This window comes from Azolla caroliniana, unplaced genomic scaffold (assembly GCF_043228905.1).
Source record: "Azolla caroliniana isolate FFs.n. ecotype wild unplaced genomic scaffold, voAzoCaro1.0.p SCAF_13, whole genome shotgun sequence".
Lineage (NCBI taxonomy): Eukaryota > Viridiplantae > Streptophyta > Polypodiopsida > Salviniales > Salviniaceae > Azolla > Azolla caroliniana.
The window spans coordinates 18,653,705-18,666,964 of record NW_028230448.1 but is presented as its reverse complement, the minus strand read 5'-3'; the positions used below and the strand labels follow the sequence as shown (position 1 = coordinate 18,666,964).

At 37.0% G+C, this 13,260-nt stretch overlaps 2 protein-coding genes across 2 annotated transcripts; both read right to left on the bottom strand.

The window, feature by feature from the left end:
• Nucleotides 1–1,004: 1,004 nt before the first annotated feature.
• On the bottom strand, nt 1,005–3,819 carry LOC147856514 (gamma carbonic anhydrase 2, mitochondrial-like). The gene is made up of 5 exons (XM_087329764.1): nt 3,660–3,819; nt 2,550–2,693; nt 2,325–2,450; nt 1,734–1,885; nt 1,005–1,323 (listed from the first exon to the last, which is right to left on the bottom strand). The coding sequence occupies exons 1-5, from the start codon at nt 3,772–3,774 to the stop codon at nt 1,063–1,065; spliced, it is 798 nt and encodes a 265-aa protein (XP_087185890.1). The 5' UTR covers nt 3,775–3,819; the 3' UTR covers nt 1,005–1,062.
• A 5,655-nt stretch (nt 3,820–9,474) lies between these two features.
• LOC147856513 (protein TIFY 3-like) lies at nt 9,475–11,140 on the bottom strand. Its single transcript, XM_087329064.1, has 4 exons — nt 10,907–11,140; nt 10,508–10,670; nt 10,094–10,151; nt 9,475–10,002 (listed from the first exon to the last, which is right to left on the bottom strand). The coding sequence occupies exons 1-4, from the start codon at nt 10,973–10,975 to the stop codon at nt 9,891–9,893; spliced, it is 402 nt and encodes a 133-aa protein (XP_087185190.1). The 5' UTR covers nt 10,976–11,140; the 3' UTR covers nt 9,475–9,890.
• Nucleotides 11,141–13,260: the final 2,120 nt, after the last annotated feature.

Sequence of the window (13,260 nt, the reverse complement as noted above, 5' to 3'; positions counted from 1 at the left end):
TACAATTTGTATAAAGGCAACTCCTTCATATTGTGCTTTACCATACAATAGGTTGTATTGAAATGGGCTGCCCAATTCAGTACACTGGTAGCTCTAGGAATAGTCAGACAAAGTTGCAAAGAGATTATTACTTTACTGTCTTCTACTCGGGACTATTTTCTTCAATTTAAATGTACAACTAGTTTTCATAGCTGATTTCTGTGTTCCATTATTGGCATCCCACAAATTATGTCCTCATTTTAGTAACTCCATACTACTAAGGACTCACCACTGCATATTAGAGCATTTGCAGTGCTTAAAAGTTGCTCTAGATTTGTCAAGATTAGTTGCTACTCAGGTTTATACCTTAAAAGGGTATTGATGAGATCAATAATGTGATATTGAATAGAAAGTATGCCAAGCCCCAATACATCTGGTGTGAAGACTTCTGTCCATCGAAAATGAATGCAACGTATTTTTAATTTCTATGTCTATGGACAAATACTTGACATATTGTCAGACAACTCATACATTCGTTTCTAGATGCACACATTTTAATAGGCTTCTCTCCCAAGTCATAACTACATTCTACTTGACCGACAAGTTACAAGAAAAATGCCAGTAATTAATATTACATTGACAGGAAAATACATAGGTGACAAAAAGGAATCAATTCATCTTAAACCTCTCATAAGATATTCATTCGTTGCCAAATGCATTATCTTCTGTCATTTCATGGGGAATATCATAAAACTAAAAACCGAAATTTGATTTTTGACGTATGAGCATTAAAAGAACACCAAGGAATAAAGGAAACAAAATTTAATCAGGAAGAACTTCTTTATTTATAAACCTCCAATCGGAGATTTTGTTAGTTGTCAAGTGCCCTTATTTAACCATAACAATCAAATTCGAGGCTAAACAACTAGGTTGGGAACTCTCTAAAGGAGCCTCCATTTTCCATTCCAGAACGACCAAGAAACTTTTCAATTCAAATCCAAAAATCATGAAAATTTTGAAGGAACATTTCCGTACCATTAGTAGATAAGAGAATTAAAAACCTTGTAAAAATAAAGAGAGCATTTAAACCAAAGTGGGATCTCTTGAGGCGACATGGGCAGGTTGTTTGTCCCGGAATACACCGATATGTGAATCGTAATCGTCACTTTGAACTTCCCATTTCTTCCTGATGACTTTGTCTGCCTCGATTTCTTGATAGGTTTTTCGATTTTCATCTCTGTGTGTGGCTGCAAGTTTCACATAATTTTCGGCTGCTTTGCCGAAGAACTCCATCTCTTCAGTAGACAATTTCCGGAGCAACTTAGCTGGCGTTCCTGCCCACACCTTTTATGATAAATGGAAGAAAAAATAACATTACAAAAATGCAAAACAATCAACATTTAGAAGAATAACTATGTTATCAACTCAAATCTGTTAAGATTTTAATAAAGGCTATATCATATCAATCAGAGATGAATGTACGTGGTTTGTGTGAACTTAAAATTTTAAATTTTCATATTGTTTTATCAGTTAATCATATACTTATTAAGTTAAGGATGTATGCAGAAGTGAGTGATCCTAACACAAGGCATTCGTAGCACAAGATGCTTTGCAACAACCTAACAATAGATTTTCTCAGGTTAAAACAGAAGTGAAATTTTGTGATTTTAATCTGCTTTCTCTGCTTTGATCTCCTAAATAGTATGGTATATATGCAAGTGTATCTCTTGCAAAAAGGGCTAGTAAATTCTTACCTCTCCTGTTGGAACCCGAGTATGTTGTTTCACCACAGCCCCGGCAGCAACCATGGCATTCTTCTCAACATGAACACCATCAAGAAGAGTTGCTCCCATACCAACAAATGCATCATCTTCTATTGTGCATCCATGTATCACAGCATTATGCCCTGTTCTACATCCAAGTATACACTATAAATACACCATTGCGATGAGCATACAACCAAATAGAGCTATCTCTAAAATACATTATGCGCAACAAAAACACTCCAAAAAAATCTCACCTTGTTGGGTACTTCTACCAGAGTAAACAATAAGTTTTCACAAAAACAAAAAATGTTGTGCCCATCTAGTTGAACACTATTCTGATATACAGGGATATTATAATAAATTCTGAAAAATCTTCTAGGTATTCTGATACATACCAAATATTTTAAGGAGTATTAATGGAGTTTTGATTGCCAATATGGATTGAAAATCGAATTAAAGCAATGGAACTAATAACCAAATCAAAACAATGTGATAGAACTATATGTAAAAATCCACTAACGAGATGGGAACTACAAAACAAGTTGTAATTGACATTAAGCACAAACTAAAAGGATTTACCTATCGTCACTCTGCTACCAATAACGGTTGGCCTCACATTACCACTGATATTGGTTTGGGCAACATGGACAAGGGTATTATCTTGAATGTTGGTTTCTGAGCCAACACTAATGCTATTGACATCTCCTGTATAAAAAGCAAGTTTTCATGTTTTGTGAGAAACAGATAATGATGAGCATTCAACCAGTATATGGAATGAATTATTTTCAGTATTTTCAGGCTTACCTCTGAGAACACATCCATACCATATCGACGAGTTAGCACCCACTTTTACATCTCCAATAACTGATGCACCAGGGGCAACAAAAGCATTTTGAGCGACACTTGGAGCTTTGCCATTTAGGTTCATAAGGGTGCGATGCTTTGAAGCTAAAACAATGGGAATCAAGAAAAAATGCATTAAATACCATCAAAAGTTAAAACCAATGATAATTCTTTTAAAAACCCTCAATCAAGTAGTTAGATTCATGTACCAAATTCACCACATATTTATTGAGTACCCATAAATAGGACAACATGCACATCTTTGCAAAATGGTGTTTTAACATAACCTAAGCATATTGTGATGTTATTCTCAATGCTCCATTAATAAGAACCATGAGAATACAGTATAAATCTATACCACTGGCGGTGAATAAATGAGCATACACGTATGATGTGACTTCGCTATGACAACAATTTGCAGTTTAATTTGCATGAATATTGGTAATTAGCCTTATTTGACCATACATTATCAATGTAGGTAACCTATAGACGTGTGTGTGTGTGTATGTATACATAGAGAACCAACAGCTCAAGAAGTATGGTAAAAATACAAAAAACACCAATAATTTAACATAATTTGGCTTCAGTTCTTGAACCATTCAAATCTCAAATCCTTCACATTTCTCTTTCTTTCAGCAAAAATATTTGAATAAAACTCGCTATTATCACAATATGGTTATTCCTTGTCTAGGGTTCCTTTAAAAAACACTAGTCCTTTTGTAAAGATAAAAAAATTGTGTGTTGTTTCTGGCGTTTCTAAAAGCATATTTCAAGGGTCTCTTAAAAACGTTAGCCTTTTTTTGCGGAAAGCGCAGGTAACAAAATTTATTCTAACAAAAAAAATAGTCCTTATGTTAAAACTAAACTCTGTTTGAAGGTTTACGAGAAAGTTCTAGAATTTGTTTCTCACGAGAAGAAAAAATCCAGACTGATACGTACACATAGAGATGGATAATTGGTTAAAACTAAACTCAGTTTGAAGGTTTATGAGAAAGTTCTAGCATTTGTTTCTCAGAAGGAGAAGAAATCCACAAGTATACATTAACATAGAGATAGATAAAAGAAACTTACTGTGTTCTTGAAATGCATGGCGACCCTGCAGAGCAGATCCAACTCGATCGAGAGCTTGCCCTGCTCCTCTGATCCAATGTCCCATGTAATAGACAGCCTTACCTAAGGATCCCATAACTTCTCCTCCTCCTCCTCCTCCTGGGTCTTCTGGGACTTCTCAGACACACACACACACACACACACACACAATCAATGGAGAAATGCAGAGGAATCTCTCTCATACAACAGCCTCTCTCTGCACAGATGATGGAAGTCTTTCAGCTCTCTCTATACTTTTGGGAAATTCCCAAAAATACCCCTCCTTTGTATGTATTAGGGTCACCCATACCCCCCCCCATCATCACTATGAAGCCAATGATAATGATGGGCTGGGCACCCATACCCCCCCCCCAGCAACAACAAGGTTTATAGGAGAATTACCTTGATAAAAGTACTAACAACCAAGTAAAAATGGGGGTCCTTAAGATGATAAAGTGTTAGAGACCAAATTGATCACATCAAAGAAACGGCCTAGATTGGGCACAAGAAAGATAATGTTGTCTAACTTAGTTCATGAGGTTTAGCAACAACAAGGTTTATAGGAGAATTACCTTGATAAAAGTACTAACAACCAAGTAAAACTGGGGGTCCTTAAGATGATAAAGTGTTAGCATCAAATATTTCTTCGATGTGATCAATTTGGTCTCTAACCAAACAAAGTACGAAGATGGGAGGGAGGAGGTGAAGGCGATTAGAATACACTAAAAAGGAAAATCTCAATGTACTCTAGATGTTGAAAATTGCATTGTCTAAAATCCATGTTGGCCATGGTCTAAAGGGAAGATGATGACCTAGTTAGATGAGGGCGAAGGATCACCCAAAGATCTAGGTTGAGATGAACCCAACTCAAATAGAAAGCTTTTGTAAGGTTTAGGGGATAATGCATGTGATGATAGTTTTTTTTACTATTTCTCTTGTCAAGAAAAAGGTCACAAAAATGAGTGGGGGTGATGTCAAAGTTAGAATGAGCATATATTTTTATCTAGTGTTAGCAGTGTTGAGATTAGATTGATATGCAAATGAACCAAGTCTTCAAAACTTTAGGTATTGACTTATTTACTAGAAGGAGGTCAATTCCAATGCACCACCAAAGTAACCAAGTCCATTCACACTTACAACTCGATGTAAATGAATTGTTCTTAAAGATGAGAAAACTCTAGAAATATGAATGCATTTGACTTGAGGTTTGTGCAAAGCCAATTCAAACGGAGGTTGAAAGATCTATCACATTTTAAATAAAGTTTCAAAAGTGGCACTAATAAAAAACATGATTAACCAGATATGGGTCATGGGGTTAATTCTAGATTTTGAGCCAAGACATAAGGTCATTGCATCTCAATAGGAATAAAAAATCACACTTTAGCTTGGAATGGATGAATAAATTGAGGATTTTGGATCAACTTGAGCCTATGTAGGTAATTTTATTAACCAAGACAAGTTGGTAACATACATTACTATTAGAAGAAGATGCAAACACAATTCATACATTGGAGGGGTTGCCTTCCTCATGGTTAGCTAATCGAGGGATTGAAGTGGATTGATTCATCAAGGATTTTCAAGTCAACTTGAGCCTATGTAGGTAATGTTATCAACCAAGACAAGTTAGTAACATACATTGCTATTAGAAGAAGATGAAACACAATTCATATCGTCGAGTGTTGAACTTCGAAGGGTAACTACCAAGTCCTGAGGAGTTACCTTCCTCACAGTTGGCTAATAAAAAAGTATTGAGGAATATCACTCTCCAATGACGAAGGTCATGTCATACTTCAACACATAAAAGCACTTGCCTCTCCATTCCATGCAATTGTAGAAGTCTTGAAGGTGTCTTAGGTTGAACAAAAATTAACACACAACTAATCACTGCACCAATTAAGAGATATGTATGTCTTAATTAAATAAATAATTACTAACTGAGAAACATACAAGGTATCTCAATTAAATAGAGAAATACCAAAGTAAAAACATGTATATCTCAAATAATTATGGTCAAAAAGCTAGATAGAAGAAAGTCGCTTGTCATGGATGCAAAGGGGAGAGAATGAGTCCATGTAGAAATCCAATTAATAATATGCCAGTTATGGAAGCCATTATTGGGCCTAAAATAATCATTAAGGTCTTGGAACTCGACAATCACATAATACTTATGCAACATTGGATTTTATATTTCCAGAATTGATAACTCACTCTACATGCAAAATGATTCCAATTGTAGAACATTCATCCTCGTGTACATTGATGACTCATTTATAAGAGGAGAACAATTGGACACCATAAAGAAGGTGAAAGATCTATTCTTGAGAAGTTTTAAAATGAAAGACGTATGCATTGAGGAATCTTACCTTGTGGAATCTTACTTTCCCAATGTCATTACATTTTGAACTTATTGTTTTTGGAACGGGGGATGATGAGCCAATCAAGATCTCATCATATAAGCACTTGAAGGTGCTTGTCCACTTTGTAACCACTGATTGCAATTCCATTGAGTATACATGATTCATCTATAGTTTTTCTTATTCAACTATAACCCATAACATATATACATGTATGTGCACTTATCCATTCGGCACTTTGTTGTCGATTTGTTTTTTGTTTGTGTTTACAACTTTAACTGTGATTTATTTCCATTGAAAACAAAAGAACATCACCACAGCAAATGTGTGGAACATTCGCAATAAGAAAAACCATCGGCACTAATATAGGGTGTTAAAAGTTTATGACGGATCCTCTAACGAAGAAAATTGATTCACGCCAACTCATGGAACTTGGGATACATGTAAATATCTTTGATAGCATAATTGTTGAAAGCACCGCAAAATAATGAAATCATGTACCATAAGATAGCGATGGGCGCGGTTCAGTTTGGTTTCCTGGCCTTGAAACCAAACCAAACCATTTATTTATATTAAAAACTAAACCAAACTGTTTAATTTTATGAAGCCATTTAAACCAAACCGTTTATGAAAAATTTAGAACCAAACCAAATCGGTTTATCATAAATCAAAACCAAACCAAATTTATAAACCAATAAACCTATAAACCTTCAAAACTTTTAAACTTTTAAACCTTTAAACCAAACCACATAAGCCGAAACCGCTAAACGCTAAACCGTGAAATTGAAAACCAAACCAAACCGATAAACTGATAAGCCGCAAAATTGCAAAACCATGAAATTCAAAACCGAACCGAATTGAAACCAAACCACATCATAATATTTGAAACCAAACCAAATGGTTTATTTATCTTTGAACCAATAAACTGTTAAGCCATGCAGTTCGGTTCGGTTTGAGCCGAAACTGTGCCCATTGCTACCATAAGATGGGAAAAACATGAGAATGACTAGAAAGATAAGAGGAAAAGGTTATATTTGTGTACCGTGTGCTATGTTTGGTGGTTACAACACCTCCCTCCTCTCCCCATCCAGGAAAAAGTGAAACCCAAGGCTTGCGTGAATATTTAGAACCAAACTTGGTAAATTGAAGTGATAGAGGAAAAGAAAGCCATGTCCATGCCCCTCCATAATACGTCCTAAAAAAAAAAAAGGTGCTTTTGGAGTCACTTGGAAAGGATTGAAAGGTTCAAAGACATAGAGACCAAAGTTGGTGATCTTAATAACAACTTACACTAACCAAGATCATGTATAGTGCACGAGATGCCCAATTCAGGTATGGATTTGTTGTTCATGCTTTAGACAAAAACGTTCAAACGACTAGTGTTAACCTCATGAATGGAATAGAATAGAGCATAATGTAGAAATTTAGGCAATCTATGTGCGGGCAAAGAGGGACTAGTTTTTTTGTGGGTCCAGGAGTAAAAGACGGGAGCTACTTGAAGAAGTTGGGCAAGAGAGCCCACCAGAGTTACCCCAAGCTTAGTTAGCGATGAGTACTAGCAACATTTGGAAAAAGACTCGTGACGAAGTCTAGCAAATTTAATGGAAGCCATAATGCGGTGAACGTTTTGGTTGTCTAAAAATTTTAAAATACATATAGACTTATGAATTATCCTTGTACATCCAAGTCGTTGTAGTATAGTGGTGAGTATTCCCGCCTGTCACGCGGGTGACCCGGGTTCGATCCCCGGCAGCGGCGTTTTTGAATTATAACCATTTTGGACTCTCATCTTCATCTCTTCCACTTACATAATAGAGAAGCAAAATTGCTAGTCTCTTGTTTCATATATTTAAATTCCAATGTAACTGTTCCACGTTTTCTAAGCCGAGAAAAAAATATATGAGGAACATTCCTTTCTTGAATTGTTTTCCCACTTATATATAACTAATGTCATGCATGACTCGCGAAGTCTTAAGTATGCACAAATGTCATTGTGTCGATTCGGATACTGGCTGAAAAGACCCTGCAATGCTTGTCTACAACTGTTTTAGGCTGGTCAACAAAAGATTTACAATTCTCGTCTGTTGATATGCACATTAAAGTTCATAGAAAATGAGTGCCATTCAAATCCACGTTGATTTAAGAAGCATGGCGTTCTTTTTATTTTCTTGTCGAAGTGTTCATTTTGTATTCAGAGCCAAAAATGGTTTTGTAATGCTAATCTTCCATTTTTTTATATCGATAAAAAACAAAAAGTTACACTATACATTTTATTTCTGCAATCCCAAACAGTTGTTACAGAAAGACAGGTTGGAAATATGCACAATTGGGTGATTCACATGTTTCGTATTTTACTCAAGCTTCCACTACCTCGTGTTGGAAATACTATCTTTCATTTATTATAAAAGTATGATCGAAAAGGAGGCCAATTCTCTGATTAATGGAATGCGCTAAGTTGTGATGACCTACTTGCGATCCAATGGGCACTCACCTATTTGGTACAATACATGACTTACTCACAAATATGAGAAGCAAAACTCATCCGTGATTTCTCCTATATTGTGCTAAACATATAAACCATCTACCACATTTGGTTGCTCGTTACTTAAGCAATAGTGTGAGTGACCTTTACGAAAAGCCATGAGCCTCATTTTGGTTCCTCCCCTAGTACAAACAAACGAGACAATTTTGTGACGCTCTTTTTAAGATCCAATTGGTCATGCTTCTGGCCAATAGAATGTCAACCATTTCTCCAACAAGCCAAGTTAACATGGATGCACATGTTGATCTCCCAAGGTCAAGACTCCGATTGATCGCAAGCCATGAGTTATGTTGTGGATTATTGAACTAGAGTATTTCCCAATTGTGTATAATTTTTGCATATCTTCTCATAATAATCCTAGGGTTGAAAAAATTTAAAAAGAATGAACAATCAGCTTGCCAAATGACCCTATGACGGGGACGAATGAGGAGAACTAGGCTAGACACTTTATCTCTCACAACATAGAACCAATGTAAGAGGTAGCAAATGTATACAAAGTCAATGTCCCCTTGATCTAATAGTTTTTGGTAAACACTAGATTTAGTTCTTTATTATCCATCCAAGTTGGATAAGATGGACATATAACATAAATCATTAAGAAAAAACACAAAACATTTTGAAGTCAACATATAATCACAAGGGGAATCCCACCAAAACTACATTAAAAGTTAGATCCTAAGCCAAGATGGGCCAGAATGTTGAATAATTAGTGCCACAAAAATGGAACCCTCCCCACCACCCACACACAAAGAAAGACTAATCTCACAGATACTATTTTATAGAAGACATGGTGATCATTTCGTCAAGACTACTTAAAAAACACGAACCATGCCTCTTAATCTTCCAATGAAAAACACATAAGTCAAAGCTTATATATACAATCCACTTCCTTTAGAATAAATTAAAAACAATTAACTATAGGATAAAATCATGTCAATTGCTTAAACATCAGTGGCCATTTGTTTTGCCTTAGATGAATAAGCTTTGTTGGGTATTATTAAGTTAATTTCATGTTGAAAGAAAAAATGTTACATATACTTTTGCTTCACAAAGTTTTACTATGGGGGGTTCTTCCTGCTGTTTAGTGTTTTTTTGTACCAAAGACTATTGTGTATGGTTGGTTATATGCCGAGAAACTGTGTTTCGGCAATGCCTAATATGAGGTGATTTAGTATAGGTTGTTGATGGTTATGCCAACCTCTAAATGTTGGTATATGATATTATTACACTTCAGATTTTGATCCTGCCAAATCGGTCGATCCAGACAGACAATACTGATGGGCTCGATCCGAAGTAATGTCTAAAAGTTCATCAATTCTATTGAGGTGTTGGGATCTCCATTGAAAGCTTCATCTTCTTCGATGGCCCTTCACAACCATTCTCTGCCGATGCCGATGCCGATGCCGATGCCGCTGCAGTTTCTTGAATCCTGAACGAAATCCGAAGAATACTTTGTTATGAGAAGCTTAAGCAATAATGGTCAAAGAAAGCTAATAATGTACTGGGTTTCCAAGAATCACCTGTCTTTCCGCTTCTCCAAGAAGCGAGCGAGCGATGCCTTTCTTGCATATGGGAGCTCTGCATACCCAAAAAAAGAAAAACACAAGCACAAAATGGTTAGGGTTGTGAAGAATCAAAAGCATATAAACCAATTCCCATGTACCCAATTCTAACAATTGGTAAAAAAAAAAAGTACATGAATCTATCCACTTGCCAATCCATAATGTTTTTCTTTTCACATATCCTTTGATCATGTGTGTAATATATGTATGCATGTATTGTGTGAGTTCCAATTTCCTGTGCAGAAATGGATCTAAGCATTTCCATTTCTGATGCTTCGGCCTATTCTTTCTTTCTTCGTACATACTTTAGGCACACATACATGTGCCATATAGACGATCACATGAATCAGAATGCAGAGAGCGAGAAAGCACCTGCTTGAGATCTCCGGCATAAAAGCTGAGGTTTCTTTTCTGCTTGTGGGCTTGCCACTGTAATCTTTGTGGTAGAGGTGAGGGGTTCGATCCCAGTTGCTCCATCATTATTCGAATTCTTCTTCCCTTTGCAACTGCCAAGAAGAAGCATGATAGCATGGGCCTATATACAATAAACAAACAGACATATGAAGATCAGGAAAGCCATCAGGAATCAAAATGCTTCAAAAATCCGCCCCGGCCACAGACAGAAAAGAGAAATAGCAGCAAACGGAATACACCAAAATTGATATATTGGGACTGAAGATCCCATGGGAGGAAACGGAAAATGGAGCCATAATATATGATGAAGATCATGTGTGAGGGAAGAAGAAGAGAGGGCAGGTGCTGAATCTGTACCTTCTCAGCTGGGATGTTATTGTAGACATTGACGGTGCCAGAGTAGAAGATGGTGAGCTGAGGCGCCATGGATCGATCCTTTATGGTGTGTGTGAGGGGAGAAGATCTAGGAACAAAACACCAAAGGATTACTGCTATATGCTTTGATTTTGAACTTGCAGAGGAGAACAAGAGAAGGGTGGGCTGAGACTGTGTGGGATCTTCTTCTATGTGTTTCTGTGTCTGTGATTTGAAGCTTTTTATTCTTGTAATGGAAAAGCTTGGGGGGGGGGGGGGGGGGAGCAAATGGAAGGATTTGATGGGAGAAGCAGAGTAATTAGTAGTAGTAGTAGTAGTAGTAGAAGAAGAAGAAGAAGCAGAAGGAGAAAGGAAGAGAGAGAGAGAGAGAAGCTTTATAATATGATGAGATTGGAATTGAAAGAAGGAATGTGTGTGTGTGTGTGTGTGTTGTGTTATGTTATGTTATGGTATGGTATGAAAGTCAAGAACTAATATTGTAGAGAAAAAATAAAGGTGTGGGGTGGTACAAAAAACGTGTTGGAATTGTGGGAGTTGGGTGGTCATATGAGACCCCTCCCCAACCATCACGTGACTCTTCTCTCTCTCTCTCTCTCTCTCTCTCTCTCTCTCTCGTCTCGTCTTGTGTCTTGCCGTGTCTTGTCTCCATCCTCTAGCTTGTCTCACGCATTTGTGTGTAAGCGTGGAGAGCATGTGTTTTCATAAGGGTGGGGTTGGGGCTGGATCTGGGGCCGGGGCCGAGGCCGGGGTGGCCCTGGCTGGACACATCTGACAGAGCGCCTCTCCGAATGATCTTCCTCAATCCTAGAGGCTCGCTACACTTCTCCCGTCCACCTTTTCTGCTCATTCACGACTTCGCTTTGGAATGATAACGAATGAACACATCCACACATCCCCATGTTCTTGTGGGTTTATCTCTCTCGTGGACCCTCGCCATGGGCTAGGCCCCCATCTCATAGATTGCAATCAATCTCCTATAGTTGTTACAAAAGATACCCATCTATCTATCTATCTATCTATGTTGGTCAATCCTCCATGTTTCACTATCTCGCCCTACTCACATGTTGAAATATCACATTCCCGTGGTGTGTATCACTCCTTTCAACTAAGTCGATGTGTCAGCATGCTACCTTTTTGATGATTTGTGTTGATGCTTTGCTAAAGGCAATGGTCATTGATCACTACTAGTCATTAGAGCCTCCATTCGGTGTATTGATGTGTGGTTAGGGTAAGTGTTGTTGCCCCCATATGACTCACAACCTTCTTTTAATCAATTACGGTTTAAAAGTCGTTATTTAATTATCTCATACCTATGCTTCCTTGGATTGGCACGTGGTTAAACTTCCGAGAGTTTCATCTAAATGAATTGTTCAGAAATCTAGGCTTCAATGGGTCATGAGTCACCATGACCAATACAATACCTCAAACATGTATTACCTTAAAGATGCTCTCTCTCTCTCTCTCTATGTAAAATGGCAATCACATCACTTGATAGAGAGCATGTTGGGCGAGGCGCTTATTACAAAGGATAATGATGTCATAGAGAGACCATACATAAACTTATTGAGGTAGTTTTCGTAATGAGCAATACCTTATTTAGTCTTGTAGGTTTCTTTGATCTCACAAAAATGTAGCTTATACAATGCCTTTTCTTATTTTTCTCGATATCAAATATTACAAAATGTAAGTTACTTGGTGTCACAATACAATTGGGCATTTTGATGTTGTCAATATGACTCTTTCTCTTTCTCTCTCTCTCTCTCTCTCTCTCTCTCATACACCACACACGCACAAGCACACACTTTTTGCGTTGCTCTCGCCAACATGTTGTACGCGTTACCAACCATTCGTCATTGTTAAACACATAAACACAATGTAGTCAATTTCGATTGTGCTATTTTAATTCTTTTTTCGTCACGCGTCTAATCTTCCACCTCGAGCAAATACTAGTTCTATTGAAAAAAAGGAAAACATTAAGATATGAGCACATGCATATTTCCAAAAGAAAATGGGATAATTTTTAATAGCGTCAAACAACTAAGACAAAGTACGTGAAGTCATTAACCCAAAAAAATGGGGCCAAACATATCTTATGCTTTGGTTTGACCGCACTCCAATGCTCACATGTGCCAAATTCCCTTAAAGAATAGGCCGTGTCGTAACTTGTCAAACAAAACACTAGATTCGAAATTATTCGCTATAATGTTAAACATGTTTTCCTTGTGGAAGTTATCTTGTATGTGTCCTGCTTTATAATTTAATACACCGTAATAAACTAAAAAAAAACTACATGTGACAATTATAAGGACTCAGGAGAGATTACTGAGAAACAACTT

Excerpts from the sequence above, each read along its gene's own strand:
- LOC147856513 (XM_087329064.1), bottom strand. The coding sequence starts at position 10,975 with ATGGCGCCTCAGCTCACCATCTTCTACTCTGGCACCGTCAATGTCTAC. Across the intron at positions 10,671-10,906 it reads ATAACATCCCAGCTGAGAAG|GCCCATGCTATCATGCTTCT; the intron begins GTACAGATTCAG and ends TATTGTATATAG. Across the intron at positions 10,003-10,093 it reads TTGGAGAAGCGGAAAGACAG|GATTCAAGAAACTGCAGCGG; the intron begins GTGATTCTTGGA and ends GATTTCGTTCAG.
- LOC147856514 (XM_087329764.1), bottom strand. The coding sequence starts at position 3,774 with ATGGGATCCTTAGGTAAGGCTGTCTATTACATGGGACATTGGATCAGA. Across the intron at positions 2,694-3,659 it reads CCATGCATTTCAAGAACACA|CTTCAAAGCATCGCACCCTT; the intron begins GTAAGTTTCTTT and ends CCATTGTTTTAG. Across the intron at positions 1,886-2,324 it reads TGGTAGCAGAGTGACGATAG|GGCATAATGCTGTGATACAT; the intron begins GTAAATCCTTTT and ends GATGTAGAACAG.